The 13,930-nt window shown below is 41.2% G+C and overlaps 1 protein-coding gene across 1 annotated transcript; it reads right to left on the reverse strand.

The window, feature by feature from the left end:
* Positions 1–300: 300 nt before the first annotated feature.
* NANS (N-acetylneuraminate synthase) lies at positions 301–12,481 on the reverse strand. Its single transcript, XM_015822262.1, has 6 exons — positions 12,228–12,481; positions 9,334–9,549; positions 8,720–8,819; positions 4,945–5,099; positions 4,400–4,666; positions 301–1,379 (listed from the first exon to the last, which is right to left on the reverse strand). The coding sequence occupies exons 1-6, from the start codon at positions 12,357–12,359 to the stop codon at positions 1,170–1,172; spliced, it is 1,080 nt and encodes a 359-aa protein (XP_015677748.1). The 5' UTR covers positions 12,360–12,481; the 3' UTR covers positions 301–1,169.
* Positions 12,482–13,930: the final 1,449 nt, after the last annotated feature.

The raw sequence follows: 13,930 nt of genomic DNA on the forward strand, positions 1-13,930 counted from the left end.
CAGATCCGGGTGATTCCGGATCTCCTGACTTTCTGCCGCGCCCTCAAGACATGGCTTTTCCAGCAAGCGGGCCTGGCCTAGGGAGGATTTTTAAATCGGGTTCATTTTTAGAAAATTTTAAATATCACAACTTAGAATATTTGGGTTTTAATTGGTTTTATTCGGCGGGGATTGTGGGTTTGTTTTTGTTTTAAAAAAAAATGTGAGCCGCCCTGAGTCCCTCGGGAGAAGGGCGGGATACAAATTGAATAAATGAATTGAACTAAATCAATCACACAAGAATGAAATCTTTTGGACACCTTTCAAGCATAAATCAGCACATTCTTTATCCAAATTTGTCAAGGTTGAAATGTGAATTATTGGTGTACCATAATAGAATAAAAAATGCTAAGTTCATTAAAAACATTTTGAGTGATCCCGATTCATTACAAGGCACATACATGATACAACCAAAAACACTAGCCTCATATACAGAATTACGGCAGGGCCATGTTAAACATGTTGACTGAATTGCTTCCCAATAGAAACTGCTTATAATAGCCAACCTAATTTTTTATTTCAAAGAAGCAACCATTGATGATAAACTCAGTTTTGGGATAAGGTTTTCCTTATAATATCAGATTTGTCTGTACAAGCTATTTAAAGCTTGGTAGCCTAGAAGCATGTAAGGAAGATTTAAAAATCTAAAGTATACCTTGCAAACATTTTATACTTTATAGCCAAACCTTAATGATAAAGACAGAAGACTGACAATCAAATTGCAGCAGCATAGAATTTACTCAAAAACATATTCTGTGTGGTATTCCCAGCCAGCACTGCAGTTCTTGTCCTGAATTCACACTAAAAGTCTAATTTATTAGGACTAGAACTGTTTAATCCCATGAAAATATCATTTCCATAGCTATGCAGTACTTTTTGGGCAATATCCCAACTGGAAGGACATCATGTCATTCCTGAGCATAAGGTTCTCAGCAATACATTCTGAAGAAAAATATATATTACCGTATTTCATTCTTCAGAATGGCAGAGAAATGAAATTCTATCCGAAAGAAAAATCCCACTGAGGTTCACTTTCCCACACATCTTCAATGTAACTTTAAATATTAGGACATTAATATTTTGGCCAACCACACTTCCCAAGAGACTCCTTGCTAAATATATAATGCCACTCAGCATTTCATTTTTTTCACATGATTTTCAATTGCATTTTCAACAATGGTCTCATCTTCGTCAATATTGACCTTGACTTTCTTGCCAACCAATTCATAAATATCTTCTGGTGGATATCCTTTGGGTTCCCCCACTTTTATAGTGAGCATGTCCAACGTGAGCATGGTGCCTTCTGGGATCCTGACTTTGGCAACCACGGATTTTCCCAACTGCAAAAAGTGAAATTCAAGAAGGCTAAGTTATTCTATGGAGAACTTATGACTGAAGTGCCATAAATCATTCAAGCAACATAGATTTCAGACAAATCTGACCTGAAGCAGGAGATAGAGGAAATGACTGTGTGCGGTAACATATACCACAGCAATATTGCCAAACACTGTAGAGTTCATTCATGGAACGTTTGCTAGGTTAGATCAGAATGAAAAGCCATAACAAAATTTAAGAAATCTGTTGGGTAGCCAAAGATCTAATTCTATTTCTGCCTAGAAGCTCATTTGCAATTGTTACAATTTGTTTAAAACCATGATGTTGTCTCCCCACAAATGGTAGTCATCAGCTGTGAACTTAATATTGCACTTGAACAGCAAGAATACTTAAATTTCAAGTGGGACAGAGAAGGTGACCCAACCTTTTGCATACTTTTCACAATGAGACCATATTGTCAATACATAAAGAAAATGCTGGCCATGGTAGCAGAATTTTTCACTTATATAGAAGGGTGCCCCAGTGGCATAGCCATATAGCAACCGGTCAACTGATAAGACTGCATCACTCTGGCTACGCTACTCGTGTGAAAGCTGAACCATTATTGGAAGTTATAACGATTCAGGAAGCTAATTATTTAATCAAATATTCATCATAACAAATATTAAAAAATGAAGTAGCCAAGGGAGTTATCCTCAAATAGCAAGATTAATTTTAGCCATTACTGTCATGTGCAGCACCTACTCCATACTAACTGATCTTGAAAGTATGGCCAGATCCGGCTAGTACTTTGAAAGGAAACTATTAGGGAATTCCAAAACTGGAAAGGCAGAAAAACATTCCTGAAGAAGGTAAGGACAATCATTTCTGCACCAAGGAATCTATAGAGATGCCTCTAAGCCAGTGGTGGAGAACCTATGGCACGGGTGCCAGAGGTGGCACTCAAAGTCCTCTCTGTGGGCACGTGCGCCGTCGCCCCAGTCCTACGTCTTCAGCTGGATTTTATAAAACCTTTTCGCTTTAGGCCTCCGCCGCCATGTGCAAAAAAAAAAAAAAAAGGTTCAGTCAGTCAATTTCAACTTCTCGCGGGGAAAAAAAAGATCTTGCAAAGTTGGAATTGATTGATTGAACTTTTTAGTCTCACCCAGTCTGCCGTTACCACTGCAGCCATGCCCACCCAATGGGCCACGCCCACCCAATGGGCCATACCCAGCCAATGGGCCACACCCACCCAGCACTCGACGATGCATGTGGGTTTTGGGTTGCAGTTTGGGCACTCAGTCTCTAAAAGGTTTGCCATCACTGATCTAGGCAAACATCAGGAACCAAAATCAATTCAACAGATACTTCACCTTTTACCTTAATGCCTATGGCCCAGAACAGTGGTAATCATGAAATATTTAAGCATTTTCAGGATTATTTGGACAAAGACTCTATTTTCCAACTTGACGCCAGACGAGTTGACTGGGTAGTATAAATAAGAAAAGTGGTGCTATGACATAAGTTTTGGCCCTTTGTATGTGCATTGTGACATTACATGCTCATACAAAAAGAGTTAACACATCACAATTATAGGATGCTTTTTTTCATCATTTTGACAACAGCTTCAATCCTGTGGGATCTCTCTTGCAGGACTACATACTGGTGCTCAAGTAATTGTAATATTTTAATATGATTAAAAAGGAAAAATAAATGTACTGGGGTGAACTGTATTAACTGTAGATTATTTTATGCTGAACAAATTTAGCATTTTTCCTATTTTCATTTATATATTTGTTTTGGCTTTGCCTGTCTTTGGTAATGGAGCCTTGATATACTAATCAAAAGCCAACAATTGGTCCAAAAAAGCTAAGCAGCCCTAAACTAGGGAGATAAAATTATGGAGCCTTATCTTCCAAGTTGTCACTGTAGAATAATTACTGCAAGGTTCCTACATTCCAATTGTACAATCCGTTGCCCAGCAACCAATTATGGAGTAGTTTTATGACTGTTCCCACATCAGCACTTAACTAATGCTGGTGTTTGTTGTTCATTGTCCAACATGATCACATCTTCTGGTTTTCAAGGTTCTAAATTCACATTTACACCAATTTGACATTCCATGATAGTACAACTGCAGTAATGAGTATAAAAAAACAGCCCTGCAGTTCAAATCACAAACAATGCTTTGTCCACTGAAGTAGTTTGAACACTACTACATGATGAACCTGTGGGCAGTACAATGAGACAGCAAACACTTTATAATAGGCTGATGAGAAAAAGTCTTGGTTTTGGAATTCTACAGCCAAATGTGTACTATTCCACCTTTCTTCCAATAAACTTAAAACTGACACATATGGAATTCGCAGACCATTTTTTATGCAGGCACAAACCAGATCCACACTGATTTAGCTTCAGCAAGGGTGATTGCTGTCACCAGGCTATGCCTAATGACTATGAATGCACGTATAGTTTTGGATGATTAATCTATCAGACTAAGGATTTTGGTTCTGAAATTTGCAGAGATTGCTGAATTAACAGCTCCTACTTGTCCTAGAGCCTGGGAAAAGAAAGAAAGAAAGAAAGAAAGAAAGAGAGAGAGAGAGAGAGAGAGAGAGAGAGAGAGAGGAAAGAAAGAAAGAAAGAAAGAAAGAAAGAAAGAAAGAAAGAAAGAAAGAAAGAAAGAAAGAAAAAGAATGAATCAATCAATCTATGGAAATCAGACTTTCACAAGAATGAAAGCAGCATCACACTGCAAGCTCCAAATTCCCTGGAATCTGCACATGACAGCATGAGACGGGTAGGACTAAGGGAGAGTTTGCATTGCTGCTTCCATCATGGGATGCTCACTTGCCCGTCCCCACAGACACCTCTGCTCTGAGCTTTGGTTTAGCAATAATTGGAAAATTCAGTACCCACCTCTCTGGTACCTGACCAAATCAGGCAGGCCTACTAGTAACAGGATTAAGTCAACTGCTTACTCTCAGTGCTTACTCTCAGTCGTCCAGAAAAATGTAGAATATAATTCCTGCCTTCAAGAAATTACCTTTTCATTGCACGCTTCTTCACAAGGCAAGAGCTGTTTGACTGGGGATCCCATGGCTTTCTCTACCATCCGGATGCTTCTCACCAATTCTGCTAACTCTTTGGGCTCCAGTGATGCTTGATGGTCATTGCCTTTCCAGGTCTTGTCCAAAGTGATGTGGCGCTCCAATATTTTGGCCCCCATCGCCACTGCAGCAATAGAAATGGCTATCCCAGTCTCGTGACCTGAATAACCAACAGGAATATCTGGGAAGGCTGAGCGGTATTCCTAAAATGACAATAAAATGGACAGAAATTGCCAGCGCGAAGTGGCTTGGCTCACTCATGTTTAATATGAAAGTTCCTGTGTCACAGTCCAACACAGGCATAGTCATCAGAAAAAACAGAAGTACCTTTGCAGGCTTATTCTACATAGAAGGTTCTCACACCAAAAACCTACCTAGCCCTGAGATGGAAATCAAATTTTTTTTTTAGGAATTATCACAGCTATACTCTTCTACATCGCTATATTCTCCCAGAGTACTCCAGACATTATTCCCCACTGACCGTTATGACACGAAGATTGACGTCTTCAGGCTGAAGGGGGTATGCACTGGTGCACTGAAGAAAACAGAAATTTGGGTTGATGGGCTTCACCAGCTTGTAAACCTGCTGCATTGTGCTCATTGACTGCATCCCACTGGAGATCACCATTGGGCGACCTGGAATGAAAAGCCAGGGCAGCATTCTTACTTTTACTAAGGTTGACTTTCTATCACCAAGTTATATCAACTGATACACTATCAATGAATAATCTTATCAAATATATCCTCCATTTCATATGGATAGATCTCAGTCTATCTGCATCATTTCTTTTCCTCTTCCCAGAAGTAATGTGGCTCCATTCTGTCTACTCCACAATACAGGTTTGAATTTTCCAATTATTGTATACTCCAAATTGGCACACTTAAATATTCCTATTCTGCAAGCAAGAAAGGAAGATGTGTACCCATCTTGAAATTTTCCATGAAAGAGCTTCCAGCTAAACATTTTTAGAAAGTCCTTCTAATGCAGGAGTGTCCAACTCTGGCAACTTTAAGACTTGTGGACTTCAACTCCCACAATTCCTCAGCCAGACTGGCTAGGGAATTCTGAGAGTTGTAAGTCCACAAGACTTAAAATTTGCCAAGGCTGGACACCCCTGTTCTAATGCTAGATTTTAATAGGGTCCATAAATCCATCTTCCATGTTTTATGATTTTTACCCAGGGTTAATATTTTTGTTGGTTTTATGGCAGAATAATTTAGATAGATAGATAGATAGATAGATAGATAGATAGATAGATAGATAGATAGATAGATAGATAGATAGATAGATAGATAGATAGATAGATAGATAGATAGATAGATAGATAGATGATAGATAGATAGATAGATAGATAGATAGATAGATAGATAGATAGATAGATAGATAGATAGATAGATAGATAGATAGACAGACAGACAGACAGACAGACAGACATAGATATAGATGGGTGGATGATAAATAGATAACCTTTATTTAATGTGGGCACAATGGCACACATTAAAAATTAAATTTAGTTGCTTGCTCTCAAAGTGTATACATACATAACACACATTTAAACATACTATGTACAATATATGTAGACCTACACCCTTACATATAAGTAACGTATAAATATTAATCACGGTCCATCTTGAATACATAAAGGAAGGAGGAAGCTTGAGAGTTCACAAGGTTAATACTGTATTGAACAAAACTGACTGAACCTGGATGTTCTGCTTCGGATACCACAGAGCTTCCTCCCAGAAGGTAACAAGGAAAACAGGTCGTGAAGAGGATCTGCAGTGTCCCAGACAATCTTACAGACCCTGCTCAAGCAACGTTTATGTGCTATGTCCTGGATGGGAGGGAACTGCCAATAATCTTTTCAGCCATCCTCACCACTCTCTGCACTGCCTTCCTGTCTGAAGCAGTGATGCTTCTAAACCAGACTGTGATGCTATATGACAGGAGGCTCTTGATCGTCCCTCTATGGAAGGTGGTAAGGACAGGGGAAGGATGATGTGCTTTTCTCATGTGACGCAGAAAATGCAGGCGCTGCTGTGCCTGCTTCACCAGTGACTCGCTGTTGAGAAACCAAGCCAGCCTACTTGTTTACTGCACACCCAGGAATTTGATGCTGGTAACCTTCTCCACAGGTGAATCATTAATGCACAGAGAAGTGTGGCTGTGCTGCCTTTTCTGAAATCAACAATGGTCTCTTTGGTTTTTCCAGTATTTAAAACTAGTCTGTTTTCCTTACACCAGTTCATCAAAACCCTCAACCTCCTTGCGGTAAGTACCCTCATTGTCATCATGAATAAGGCCCACTACTGTTTTACCATCTGCAAACTTCACAATATGGTTGGTAGCAAACCTAGCACAACAGTCATGGGTTAACAGGGTGAACAGCAGCAGACTTAGGATGCAGCCCTGAAGAGAACCTGTGCTCAATAAAATGGCGTTAGAAATATTTGTTCCAGCTTGCACATATTGGGGCCTGTTAGTAAGAAAATCAAGAATCCAGTTGCACAAAGGAGTGTTTAAGCCTAAAAGGCCCAGTTTGTCTACTAAATGCTGGGGAATGATTGTGTTAAATGCCGAAAAAAATTACAATTTATTTTAGACACTATCCTAAAAGTGACAAGTTTGCCAACTTATTTTAATTACACTCAAGACATTTCTAAATGTTCATCTCTTAGTTATGAGTTCAAAAAGACAAGAGTCATGTTTGAGGGAGTCCATGAAGAGAAACCTTTTCTTTGAAGAATATCATTTTATTACCATCAATTTTACTCTAAACCGAAAAAAACATCCTTAAAAAGTGATGTACTGTATTGTGGGCTAACATGCAGAAAAAAGAGAAAGGATGTTTCATGACATGAAACAGTATGGAAAGCTATTTTTAGATCTTCCTGACAGTGGTAAACCCATCTTTTCCTAAGTTAAGGAACACCCCACACACCTCAATGACACCTCACAGCTCACCAACCACAGTTGACCAGGGCCTAGGAATGGATGAGGCTAGGAAAAATATACGCTTTATTTAAATTCACCAAACGAATGAATTACTGTTAAAGTTACTATTTCCTGTGTATCTGCTCCTTTTTTTCCAGTGTAAAATGACCATTAAGTAGCAGATTCTGAAGGGCCTGCTTCCAAATCATTTAAGTAGCTCAGGGGCAGGCAACCTTGGCTCTTTTATGACTCGTGGACTTCAACTCCCAGAATTCCTGGGCCAGCCATGCTGAGCCATGCTGGCTCAGAAATTCTGGGAGTTGAAGTCCACGAGTCATAAAAGAGCCAAGGTTGCCTGCCCCTGAAGTAGCTATACACTCCTGCTCTACAGAAAGAAGTGAAGCAAAAACCACCAGCATTCAGACATTGTAAAAAATCAAATGTATTATTCTTTTAGGAGAACTTTGTCAAGGTGGGCCCAGTTACTGAGAGGTCTGCTGAGAATCAAAAAGATGACTTGGAGAATTGCGTCTTCTCTATCAAGTTCCTTGCTACATCTGGAAGAAAAGAACACACCAGTATCTGCCAGTGGTTAAAACCAAGGCAGTTGCACATACCACACACATCCTCCCCTTCTGGCATTTATTTCCTGCACTTCTGGCAGGAGTAGCCTTTGTCAGCTGCAATTCCTTCTTTGTCTGATCAATGGAAGGAGCAGATTTAGTCTAACTGTTCTCTTCCAAGCTGTTCTACTGGGGAGTCCAAAACATGGAAAATAAAATGCTTCCACATACTCATCGTATCCAAAAGAAGGAAATAAAAAAAGATTTTAATCTTTTAATTAATAAAAAAGGATTATCCTTTGGATCCGATAAATAAGTCAACATCTGAAGATATTTTGAGTCCAAAAACAAGTTTCATAGTTGCTGCAAAGACGATGTGGCCTTAATTCTCCTCTATCTCTCCTTAATAGAAATAATTTTGCAGTGTGACATCAATATGTTAAATTTCCCACATACCCATGCCTATCACTGGAAACTGAATTTTGAATCTGAAATGTAAAATACTCTAATTTACAATCAGACAATTATTGCTCTGTGTGTGTGTGTGTGTGTGTGTGTGTGTGTGTGTGTGTGTGTGTGTGTGTGTGTGTGTGTGTGAAAGAGAGACAGAGAGACAGAGAGACAGAGAGAGAGAGAAGAGAGATGGCTGTGCATTTTATGCATTCTTTGGACATAGGTGCATGTGAATTCACATTCATTTATACAAATGAAAACAGGCAGTTGCACATCCATTATTTTACCTGCTCCCACCAAATTACCTTTTTGGGCTGTCTTCTCCAAGTATGGGAAATTATTTGTATCCCCCGATCCAACTTTAAAAAATGGAACATCCAGTTCATGCAGAAATTCTACAGCCATCTATTGAGAAAGACACACACAAAAAGCAAAATCAAAACAAAATCTCCAACTAGATGAAAATTAAGAGAAGGATTAAAAGGCAATTATAGCCATTACCAAAATCAAGAAAGAAAATTTGCTAAATATGTTTATCAATTTCTTCAATCTACAAAAACAGTTGTTTTCTTTGATCCACAGCATGGCTCTTCATGTTGTTCAACATTAAACTTTCATCAATTTGGGTTCCATTTTCTGAAGTCAAAACACGATAGGCTCTGAAACTCTAACCCCACTTCTTAAAATCCCCCTAAAATATATTCTGCTATTCTCTCCCCTGTGGGAAGAAAGATTAAAGGTGCCAGGAACAAGCAGATGAAATGTGTAAAGATCTGAAGTAACCAAGCCAAGGAAGAGGCAAGAAATGTCAATAAGTCCTGGGAGTGCTATTGTAGGAAGTCTCTGGCCCCCTTAGTGTGGGCAAGCTCAGAAACTGCAGCTCCTTTTAAACTCCAAATTCCAAATTCACAACTCTTACTTCATCCATGCCGGATGCTGTGAAGAAAATGCCAATCTCCTTAGCGTATCGTTGCAGCTCTCGGTACTGATCGTGACTGAACTCCAGGTGGCGCTTGTGTTCCCCATAGGTTCTCCCCCAAGAGTGTTTGGAGATGTAAGGCCTTCCCAAAGCTCTCCGGTTGAATTTATGCTCCAATTCGCTTTTCTGGAACTTGGCACAGTCTGCTCCGCAGTCCTGCAAAGAGACAACCCCAGGAAGACTTTCATAAGGCCGCTTAACACGCCAACCTCACAACAAAGATTGTGACAGATACCAGCTCCATATTTATTTTATTTATTTAAAACATTTATGCAGCCGGCCAACTTATAACAAACTTCAGATAGCTCTCAATCAAAAATTAAAACAACATAAAACCCATACTAAACCTACCTGAGCAGGGGGTTGGACTAGATGACCTCCAAGGTCTCTTCCAACATTATTCTTATTCTTATTCTTATTCTTATTCTTATTCTTATTCTTATTAATATTAATATTAATATTAATAATAATACATTGAAAACAAAAACCTGGTGCCAGGTCAAGCTTCCGATGTGCAGTCACCTCATCTTATCCCAACGCTTAAGGGGAAAAAGTAACATCTTCAAAGCTTTACACAAGGCTAGGCAGGTACAGGCTTGCCAAACCTCAGGGGGCAGAGTGCCCTATAGGGCAGTGGCTGTTATAGAAAAGGCATGCTTGCTAGCTCCCATCAGGTGACAATATTTAGGGGAAGGGGCTAGGAGCATGCCCACGCTATCTGACCTGCCAGAAGAGATGGGTAGATGTCCTTAGGGAAAAGTAGTCTCCCAGATAGCTTGGCCCTGTGCTACATAGTTCTTTAAAGGTGATGACCAGCACCTTGGATTGCACCTGGAAAGAGAATGGAAGCCACTGCTGCTTGCACAATGAAGGCATTACATGGGCATACCTTATAGGATTATAGGAGGCCCACTTCCTGTTATTCAGGACACTGCTTATAAGGGCTATGTGCTTAGAGCTCGAAGCATTATTAGAGACCCCACACACCCACTTCACGGTCTGTTTCTGTTGCTCCCCTCTGGGAGGAGGTTTTGAAGTATTTCTAGCAGGACTACCAGATTCTGTAACAGCTTTGTTCCCTATACCACCTGTCTGGTAAACTCACAAGATTCATTTTTCTCGCCATGTGTATGTATACATCCAAACTAGAATGTGTTATTTCTCTGGGCCACGTATGTGTGTGTATGTGGGTATATGTAATAATAATAATAATAATAATAATAATAATAATAATAATAATAATAATAATAATAATAATAATAATAATAATAATAATTTGGTCATGTTTATGCAGTATATATTGGAGGTGGTTATCCTTTGAGAGCTGTATGCAATGAAATCTCATTTTAATATATTAATGCACATTTAAAGTGACAATAAAGATTATTCCATTCCATTCCTAGAGATACCCATCACTATGCACAATGCTGTCCTGCACTAGGCCTCCCTCACCCTTATGAGGGATCTGCACTCTGCCTAATAATTTCCACGTTTAACAGCCACATCAGAGAGACCAGAGGGTGGGGGGTCGTTAAGCAAAACCATCTAGCTGATCAGCAACCACCATTTGAAACCATAATGGGCAGGCTCCATTATGATCGTACGTCGAGGACTTCCTGTACTTTAAAAGCACCATATAAGATATATACAATGTGAAAAAAGATATTATTTCCTTGTTCCAAAGCAGGTGGCAGCAAAAGTCATAAAAACCTCACAGAGATGTGACACAAAGTGACATCCATTTCTCTCTGCTCTGAGAGCTTAATGGAAGTTCTTGTGTACCTAACCATTCTGATAAGTCCCTCAGTCACAGGAATACAGCAAGTAAGGCTCTTTTTTTCATACTGTTTAGGCATCTTGCAGATCAGCTGCCCAATTGATAAATTCCTTAATATCAATGAAGGGATTAATACCTATTTCTAAACACAGTCTGGGGTTCAACATAGGGTAGGCAAAATGTGTGCTGCACTAATGTGTTTAATGGGAATCCACACAATTGCCCCCTATTTATAATTCTCCATCTTTTCCAAACATTTCTGTTCTGGTGGGGAAAGTGGAACAGTAGCGCAACGGTCACACATCCAGGCTCCAGAGGTGCACATGTTCACTTGATTCATTTTCACTCTATGCTTTATACAGAAAGCTTTGCTCGAAGGTGACAAACCAAGACCACATATCAGCGAATGCAAACAGGCATATTTAGTTGTGATTGTTCTTATTATGGTAGTATTCATATAGCGGTGGTTAAGGAATTGGGAGGACATCTGGGAATCCCAGCTCCTAGTCCACCCTTAGCCAGGGAAGCTGACTGGGAGACTTTGGGCCAGGCACTTTCCTTCAACTTGGCTCTCTCACTGGTTTTTCTTTCTTTCTTTTCTTTTCTTTCTCTTCCTTCTTGAGGGGGCGATTAAAAATGTACACCTTTATAAAGGAAAGGCGGAATATAATTCCAATAAACCATTCCACGCAACCCCAGTCCTCCAAATGAAATCAGCTCAACTCAGCTACAAGTAAGCAAGAACCGCTGCACCTCCAGGAATTAAATGAAGGTCGCCCCTCTTTCTGTTCCTCAAACAGACTCAGTGTTTCTCAACCTTGACCATTTTAAGGCATGTGGACTTCAACTCCCAGAATTCCACAGCCAGCAATGCTGGCTGTGGAATTCTGGGAGTTGAAGTCCACATGCCTTAAAATTGTCAAGGTTGAGAAACACTGCTCTAACTAAGCCTAGCCGTTCATCGTCTCCCGCCTTTCCTAGGAAGCCCAACGATTTCGGGACCTCCTCGTCCTTCGCCTTCAGGCCAGCCGCCGCCCAAATCGCGCTCGCGTCCCACCTTGACCATCCGGATCATCTGCTTGGCAATGTCGAGATCCCCCTGATGATTTTGGCCAATCTCGGCGATAATAAAGCACGGATGATCTCCGCCGACCAGTCGGCCCGGGCACAGCTCAACCTGCAAAGGCATCGTGGCGATCGCTGAGGAGCGGGGCACTGACCACGTCCACCAAGCACACACCTTACGATCAGACCTAACCGGTCGGTACAAAAGAACCGTTTTACCTCCGCAACCGAAAACCTATCACAGCGCATGCGTCCCGTGTCCACGCCCAGGAGTCCGAGTGCACACGTTACTTCCCCGTCGATGACGAGAAGAGACAGGCGGTGCGCCGCATCCAATCCTAACGAACCGATCAGAAGCCAATCTACGCTACAAGTGTGGCACAGTTGCTGCCCAGGCGCCTTGCGGTAGCGCTCGGGGTCTACGTTTGCCTGCGGGTGCCGAGACTTGGGGGGATTTGATGGGCTGAGGTTTATGCGAAGAGATGATGATTTAAGATCCTTTAAGTTCCAGTGTTTCTCAACCTTGACAATTTTAAGGCATGTGGACTTCAACTCCCAGAATTCCACAGCCAGCAATGCTGGCTGTGGAATTCTGGGAGTTGAAGTCCACATGCCTTAAAATTGTCAAGGTTGAGAAACACTGAGTAAGCTCTTCGTAGTGTGGATCTTGCTCAGTAATTTCTGTGAGACTTATGGCAACCCTAACGTCGTCGCAATCTGCATCTCAAGAGGACCAACTAAGACCGCTTGGGAAAAGCCCAGAGGCAAAACGCGACGCCTGTCCATTATACCCTGCGGTTTCATTATAAATGTAGAGATAGTCTCGTTATTTAGAGCACTAGATGGAGCGTGGGAATGGTGCATTCTGGAAGGAAGAAGAGGTTTAAGGCTAATGCCCATTTCTTATGGCGACAGGCTGAGGAAATTTCATTGCTTAAAATTGTGGGAAGTCAGCCCCCCTCAGAGAAGAAAATATTAAAAGGGCAGAATATTATATTTCCTCAAAGGATCTTAAAGAGGCAGAAAAGCATGCCCAGTTTTTCTTAATAGCCCCAAATCTCCCGAGCAGAAACCAGCTCTGTAGAAATGCAGATGTGATAATCCATTCAGGAAGGTTGTAGCCCTCCAGCTAGAAGCTTAGGAAGACAACCTTAAAATCTACATTAAACCCCATCCAAACTCTAAGACAGGACATAATAGGATTAACCCACAGATGCCAAAGGGGCACACTCAGACTCAGGTCAAAGTACATGACACAGGAAATACAATGCCTCAAACAGGAAACAACCTCAAGAGCCTCAGAGGGTATAAAAACCTACTCCCTACATGTGCTCGCTCTCTTTTCTTCCAGACCCATCTTTCTGTCTAGCTCAGTGGTTCTCAACCTTTTTAATGCCGCGACCCCAACCGGTTGTAAGTCAAGGACTAAACCGGTTGTAAGTCGAGGACTAAACCGGTTGTAAGTCGAGGACTTTCCCTGCCTGGGAACGCCGCGCATGCGTGGTTCCGCCCCCTGCGCCGGCCGAGGCATAGCTGGCAAGCGGCAGAGACGGAGCAGGCCGACCACCAGCTGGCCCAGCCCAAGGGAGGTAAGGCACCCGCCGGAAAAGGGGGAAAAATGGCGGACAAAAAAAATGGCGGACAAAAAAATGGCGGACAGCCTTGCTTGGCGACCCCCATGAAATGGTCGATCGA

This window comes from Protobothrops mucrosquamatus, unplaced genomic scaffold, assembly GCF_001527695.2.
Source record: "Protobothrops mucrosquamatus isolate PMUCROS unplaced genomic scaffold, P.Mucros_1.0 scaffold1511, whole genome shotgun sequence".
Lineage (NCBI taxonomy): Eukaryota > Metazoa > Chordata > Lepidosauria > Squamata > Viperidae > Protobothrops > Protobothrops mucrosquamatus.